This window comes from Octopus sinensis, linkage group LG29 (assembly GCF_006345805.1).
Source record: "Octopus sinensis linkage group LG29, ASM634580v1, whole genome shotgun sequence".
Classification (NCBI taxonomy): Eukaryota; Metazoa; Mollusca; class Cephalopoda; order Octopoda; family Octopodidae; genus Octopus; species Octopus sinensis.
The window spans coordinates 10,702,543-10,710,042 of record NC_043025.1 but is presented as its reverse complement, the minus strand read 5'-3'; the positions used below and the strand labels follow the sequence as shown (position 1 = coordinate 10,710,042).

The following is a 7,500-nucleotide window of genomic DNA, read 5'->3' as shown; positions in this document are numbered from 1 at the left end:
AATTTTTTTTTCTTCCTTCTCGGGCCATGCCTGGCTCATAAGGGCCGGTTTCCCGGTTTCCTTGGCGTATAGGTTCCCCACCTGGACGGGACGCCGGTCCGTCGCAGGTGAGCTGCAAGATGCAGGAGGAAAGAGTGAGAGAAAGTTGTGGCAAAAGAGTCAGCAGAAGTTCGCCATGACCTTCTGCCGAAGCCGCGTGGAGCTTAGGTATTTCGCTCATAAACACACACATCGCCCGGTCCGAGATTCGAACCGGCGATCCCTCGACCGCGAGTCAACTGCCTTAACCACTAGGCCATGTGCCTCCACTGACTGGTAGAAGTTCACCATTACCTTCTGCCGAAGCCGCGTGGAGCTTAGGTGTTTTCGCTCATAAACACACACATCGCCCGGTCTGTGATTCGAACCGGCGATCCCTCGACCGCGAGTCAACTGCCTTAACCACTAGGCCATGTGCCTCCACTGACTGGTAGAAGTTCACCATTACCTTCTGCCGAAGCCGCGTGGAGCTTTGGTGTTTCGCTCATAAACACACACATCGCCCGGTCTGAGATTCGAACCGGCGGTCCCTCGACCGCGAGTCCGCTACTCTAACCACTAGGTCATGTGCCTCCACTGACCGAGCGTTGGGCAATTGGCAACTCTTGACTCAGTGTTGCAAACTCGGGATAAATTTTAACGATCAAAATCATTAGAATTTGCATATAGTTGGCAAACAAAAATTCCTTTAATCTTGTAAAGAAAAATCCGTATTACTGACAATAAGATGAATAAACCTAAATCTGGACGTGGCAGGAAATTTTACTCAGTGATTTGCATTTTATACAAAATATAACCATAATACAAACAATTGCAGCGTGGAAGGTGTTTGTAAGCCATTTAAGAAACACACAAAAGCCGTTCGATTCACTTCAACATTTAAGTTTAATTTGTCAAAATATTTTCGTCGCTAAAATCTGCGACCTGTTCACTGACAGATGCAGCACGGATTTTTGTCAGTGAACAGGTCGCGGATTTTAGCGACGAAGATATTTTGACAAATTAAACTTAAATGTTGAAGTGAATCGAACGACTTTTGTGTGTTTCTTAAATGGCTTACAAACACCTTCCACGCTGCTATTGTTTTCGTTTCAGCACACGATCTCAGATCAAATTACTTGCTATGCAAGTACATCTCCCTAACCATAATAGAAAAAGATCTAATTACAGATTTGAAATCGGAATAGCGAAATTAGCTAGGAACACTTATTTGGTCTTCTGTAACAAAACCTTTGTTGCTAAGTGTGATAGAAGTGTTAGATGAGCGATAAAGGGCGTGATTCCGAGGAAAGGGATAACTAATAGCACAAAAAGGGGATGGTATACACACAGTTCTGCTCTCATGTAATTATGGCAACTGATAAAATTATGCCATACTCAGGGGGTAATCGTGGTGTGGGTGATCTGTAGATGGGTGGGTGAGGAGGTTTAACAGGTACAGATTGAATTTTTTTTTCTAGTTTCAGCTCAGAGCTGCGGCCATGGTGATGCACCGCCGTGGGAATAGACAATAGCGATATGCTTTTAAGGCCTCAGTTTGGTTTAGACTGACGGTTCTTCTCGGGTGGCAAGCTGGCAGAAACGTTAGCACGCCGGGCGAAATGCGTAGCTGTATTTCGTCTGTCTTTACGTTCTGAGTTCAAATTCCGCCGAGGTCGACTTTGCCTTTCATCCTTTCAGGGTCGATAAATTAAGTACCAGTTACGCACTGGGGTCGATGTAATCGACTTAATACCTATGTCTGTCCTTGTTTGTCCCCTCTATGTTTAGCCCCTTGTGGGTAGTAAAGAAATAGGTATTTCGTCTGCCGCTACGTTGTGAGTTCAAATTCCGCCGAGGTCGACTTTGCCTTTCATCCTTTCGGGGTCGATAAAATTAAGTACCAGTTACGCACTGGGGTCGATGTAATCGACTTAATACCTATGCCTGTCCTTGTTTGTCCCCTCTATGTTTAGCCCCTTGTGGGTAATAAAGAAATAGGTTCTTCTCGGATGGTTTCTCGTCATTTTCCGCGAGAGTGGTAGCGTATCGTACTGATAGCTTTAGCTGTAATGTGACTTGCTGTGTTGTAATATTGAAGTGGTTGTGAAAGCAGAGGTTACAACAATAACAGCAGAAACAGGTTGTAGTAGTGTTATTTATTATTAACCAATTTCCCCTTTTCTTTCATTTTTCTCCACCAGCTCTATAACCACTCATACCCTGGTCCACGACAAGATGAGATACAGACAATTTCTTTTATTTCAATACCAGAAAGTTTACCAAAACATCTGAAAGTCGAAGAAAGATCAGCCTTTTCAAGGATTTTTTTTTTCTCCATGAAGAATGATAAGCTCTATAGGGTACGGAACAAAAATTTTCTTCTTTCTGTTTCAATTCATTGATACGTTTTATGTGTGTGTGTGTGTGTGTGTGTGTGTGTGTGTGTGTGTGTGTTTCTCACCCCGATGCTGGTGTGTTTACGTCTCCGTAACTTAGCGGCGGTTCGGTAAAACAGAACGATAGAGTAAGTACTAGGCTTACAAAGAATAAGTCCTGAGGTCGATTTTTCTCGGCTAAAGGCGGTGCTCCAGCATGGCCGCAGTCAAATGCCTGAAACATGTAAAAGAGTATATATATATATATATATATATATATATATATACATAATTGGGCTAAATTACGTTATGAGTACCATAGCTGTCAAACTATGGTGGTTGTCTTTTTGTGTATGTTTCTGAAGAAGGTCTTCGCTTTCCGTAAAATTTATATATATACTAGCAGTATCGCCCGGCGTTGCTCGGGTTTGTAAGGGAAATAACTATATAAGCATTTTTAGAGAGTTACTTCCCTTATAGATGCCAATTCGGGCTTTCTTAGCCATTTCTGTTTTGGTGTCTTCAAGCCATGAAGTCGTTGTTCTAAAAGAACGCTGGTCTCCTTGACAACGCTTTACGACGTTGATTTCCTTACACTCCCTTCCCCACAGCTTCACGAGGGAGGGAAGAAGGGGGAGAAGCAAACAGGTGCAGGTGTGACCATGGACGCCAACTCCGCCGCCATCGACACACGAAAAAATATGCGTTAAAATGGAATAAAAAATGATGTTAAATTATTTTTAAAATTGTAGACTCATCGTAGACGCGCGCTAATACTCAGACAGGCTCGATATTAATCACGACTATAAGATACCCGAATTTGGTTAAACTGCACCGCAAAATGTGGGAGTAGTTAGGAATCTAAATCGAAGGGGACAGACACTCACACAACTACAGTTTTATATATATAGATATAACTGACCTTCACTTTGGCGCACTGAGATCGTAAACTACTCTGCAGTTAATTAACTACAGCAGTTAATTAACTACAGCAGTCAATTTACCGGTTAGAGAACATTTTTGTATTTTAAATTAAATAAGGGTAGTGGCTGTTTGGTAAGTAGCTTGCTAACCAACCACATGGTTCCGGTTTCAGTCCCACTGCGTGGCATCTTGGGCAAGTGTCTTCTGCTATAGCCCCGGGCCGACCAATGCCTTGTGAGTGGATTTGGTAGACGGAAACTGAAAGAAGCCTGTCGTATATCTGTATATATATATATGTGTGTGAATATGTTTGTGTGTCTGTGTTTGTTCCCCTAGCATTGCTTGACAACCGATGCTGGTGTGTTCACGTCCCCGTCATTTAGCGGTTCGGCAAAAAGAGACCGATAGAATAAGTACTAAAGGCGGTGCTCCAGCATGTCCGCAGTCAAATGACTGAAACAAGTAAAAGAGAGTAAACGAGAGTATATTCTGTTATTTCAAGTCGTTGAGCTGGAAGATTCGTTAACACGCTGCATCGTTTGATCTGTAGTGACGCTATACAACAGTGCGCGCGCGCGCAACGTCATCTTCAGTTCGCGTGTGCGGGGTTGGAGCCTTCTGGAAAGGCAGAAGGGAAGTGCCCTCTCGCGCATGCGCGAAGACCGGAAGAAGGAATTGCTGATGTGGCATTAGCTGATTAGGCGAGGGAGCGTTAACCTTAACCAAAGGGGTACAGAGAGACACATAACAGTAAGCAGAACGCTTTCGATACCAAATTGTTGCAGACCGTATTTTCTTCGCTCTCTAAGGACGCTATATTTGACCAGCTCTGTTTTGCTGCTGAACTTGTAAGATTCTTACAAGCGTTAAAGTTCAGCCTTGCCACATCCAGACCCAAGTGGAACCAAATATACCACCTTATTTCTTACTGTTATAAGAAAAATAAAGAGTGATTTTTTTTTTGATTTTGATTTTTCCAGTTTCAGCTAATGAGCTGTGGCCATGCTGGGGCACCGCCATTAACTAATAAATAAATAGGTATTGTAAATAAAATTTTGTCGCCCGCAGAGGGACTTGAACCCGCGACCCTCAGATTTCATAACACAACAGCTCTTAAAAGTCTGATGCTCTACCGACTGAGCTATGCGGGCCGGCTGTATATATTTTTACTGTTGCGTTTTTGTTCTTTGACTGGTAGAATCTGGAAATTAAAGGAACGGAAATTGTGAATGCACCCGAGTTGCACCCCAAAAGTGCAAGAAGCAACAAATTCCCGTTACATATCGTTTCATGCTGTAGCAATATATTCCAGAGAATAAATTAATTTACTGAATAACTTCTCTTTACAGATAACACAAAACTCCAGTGCCGACGCAGATACTAATATTAACAGCTATATTCTTGCCGCTAGTGTTGCTAACATTCGAATAAACAACCTTGATGAACCAGTTAACATATCATTCATTTTAATACATCAGGTAATAGCTGTGTAATTATTATTGTTGCTGTTGCTGTTTATGTTCATGCCATCTCTAAACCAGTAGACCTATGATTGGTGGCGGCGCAATGGCCCAGTGGTTAGGGCAGCGGACTCGCGGTCGGAGGATCGCGGTTTCGATTCCCAGACCGGGCGTTGTGAGTGTTTATTGAGCGAAAACACCTAAAAGCTCCACGAGGCTCCGGCAGGGGATGGTGGTGGTCCCTGCTGTACTCTTTCACCACAACTTTCTCTCACTCTTACTTCCTGTTTCTGCTGTACCTGTATTTTCAAAGGGCCGGCCTTGTCACTCTCTGTGTCACGCTGAATATCCCCGAGAACTACGTTAAGGGTACACGTGTCTGTGGAGTGCTCAGCCACTTACACGTTAATTTCACGAGCAGGCTGTTCCGTTGATTCGGATCAACCGGAACCCTCGTCGTCGTAACCGACGGAGTGCTTCCACAGACCTATGATGAAACACATCCCAGCCGTGGCCGCTACGTCATTTTATATTTCATTAAATATTTCGTGAACTACTCCGTCCAATGTTTTTTTCTTTCATTATTATGACAATGCAGTGTAAATTAAGAGAAAAGACATAGATTTATAAACAGCTTGCTAACCAACCACATGGTTCCGGGTTCAGTCCCACTGCGTGGCATCTTGGGCAAGTGTCTTCTGCTATAGCCCCGGGCCGACCAATGCCTTGTGAGTGGATTTGGTAGACGGAAACTGAAAAGAAGCCCGTCGTATATATGTATATATATATATATGTATGTGTGTGTTTGTGTGTCTGTGTTTGTCCCCCTAGCATTACTTGACAACCGATGCTGGTGTGTTTACATCCCCGTTACTTAGCGGTTCGGCAAAATAGACCGATAGAATAAGTACTAGGCTTACAAAGAATAAGTCCCGGGGTCGATTTGCTCGACTAAAAGGTGGTGCTCCAGCATGGCCGCAGTCAAATGACTGAAACAAGTAAAAGAGTAAAAAAAGAGTATAGTTCAGCTGACCATTTCATCTTACTCTTTTACTCTTTTACTTGTTTCAGTCATTTGACTGCGGCCATGCTGGAGCACCACCTTTAGTCGAGCAAATCGACCCCGGGACTTATTCTTTGTAAGCCCAGTACTTATTCTATCGGTCTCTTATGCCGAACCGCTAAGTGACGGGGACGTAAACACACCAGCATCGGTTGTCAAGCAATGCTAGGGGGACAAACAGAGACACGCAAACACACACACACACACATATATATATACACATATACGACAGGCTTCTTTCAGTTTCCGTCTACCAAATCCACTCACAAGGCATTGGTCGGCCCGGGGCTATAGCAGAAGACACTTGCCCAAGATGCCACGCAGCGGGACTGAACCCGGAACCATGTGGTTGGTTAGCAAGCTACTTACCACACAGCCACTCCTGCGCCTAGGTCACAGTTTGTGCTATAGAGTTCACAGTGGCAATACCAACCAAACATTAATGACCACGGTCGCTTCGATATTTTTGTAAGTCAAAAGAAGGAAGCACTCCGTCGGTTGCGACGACGAGGGTTCCGGTTGATCCGATCAACGGAACAGCCTGCTCGTGAAATTAACGTGTAAGTGGATGAGCACTCCACAGACACGTGTACCCTTAACGTAGTTCACAGTGGCAATACCAACCAAACATTATTGACCACGGTCGCTTCGATATTTTTGTAAGTCAAAAGTGATATATCATAATTATATGTATTCTTATTACAAAATAATTTTATCGAATTAACAGAATTTAATTTGTTTCAGAATGCCACCAACCCAAAATGCGTTTATTGGGATGAGACCCCGGGAGAGGCTCCCCATTGGTCAACAAAAGGCTGTAAAATATCCGATTGTGTACCTGGAAAAGAAGTAGTTTGTTCCTGCGACCATCTTACAAGTTTTGCCTTATTAATGGTTGGTAACATTATGACCAGTTATTAATTATTTGTAATTTGGCAGTTATATCAATGCATCAATAATTTTAAAGAGTTGTATAATAACATACCCACTAGACTTTGTGTTGGAGGCTATCTTGGTAAATATATAAGTGGAAGCACTCCGTCGGTTACGACGATGAGGGTTCCGGTTGATCCGAATCAACGGAACAGCCTGCTCGTGAAATTAACGTGTAAGTGGCTGAGCACTCCACAGACACGTGTACCCTTAACGTAGTTCTCGGGGATATTCAGCGTGACACAGAGAGTGACAAGGCCGGCCTTTTGAAATACAGGTACAACAGAAACAGGAAGTAAGAGTGAGAGAAAGTTGTGGTGAAAGAGTACAACAAGGATCGCCACCATCCCCTACCGGAGCCTCGTGGAGCTTTTTAGGTGTTTTCGCTCAATAAACACTCACAACGTCCGGTCTGGGAATCGAAACCGCGATCCTACTAGGCCATTGCGCCTTCTTTGGTAAATATATAAGGTTGATATATTGTAAAATGTCACTGTTGTTTTTGTTGCCATTGCTGTTATATTCTTTTATATTCTTTTACTTGTTTCAGTCATTTGACTGCGGCCATGCTGGAGCACCGCCTTTAGTCGAGCAAATCGACCCCAGGACTTATTCTTTGGAAGCCTAGTACTTATTCTATCGTCTCATTTGCCGAACCGCTAAGTTACGGGGACGTAAACACACCAGCATCGGTTGTCAAGCGATGTTGGGGGTACAGACACAG

At 43.6% G+C, this 7,500-nt stretch overlaps 1 protein-coding gene and 1 non-coding gene across 2 annotated transcripts in view; one reads left to right on the top strand and one right to left on the bottom strand.

The window, feature by feature from the left end:
- LOC115226021 (adhesion G-protein coupled receptor G6-like) overlaps window positions 1–7,500 on the top strand; it is a 64,310-nt gene that overhangs the window by 39,661 nt on the left and 17,149 nt on the right. Inside the window, exons 15-17 of the mRNA XM_036514915.1 lie at window positions 2,223–2,381; window positions 4,670–4,798; window positions 6,588–6,737. Of these exons, the coding sequence (XP_036370808.1) occupies window positions 2,223–2,381; window positions 4,670–4,798; window positions 6,588–6,737 (438 nt within the window). The remainder of the gene's footprint in view (window positions 1–2,222; window positions 2,382–4,669; window positions 4,799–6,587; window positions 6,738–7,500) is intronic.
- Window positions 4,380–4,471, bottom strand: Trnak-uuu. Its single transcript is given in 2 exon segments — window positions 4,380–4,415; window positions 4,435–4,471. It is a non-coding gene; the product is annotated as a tRNA-Lys (tRNA).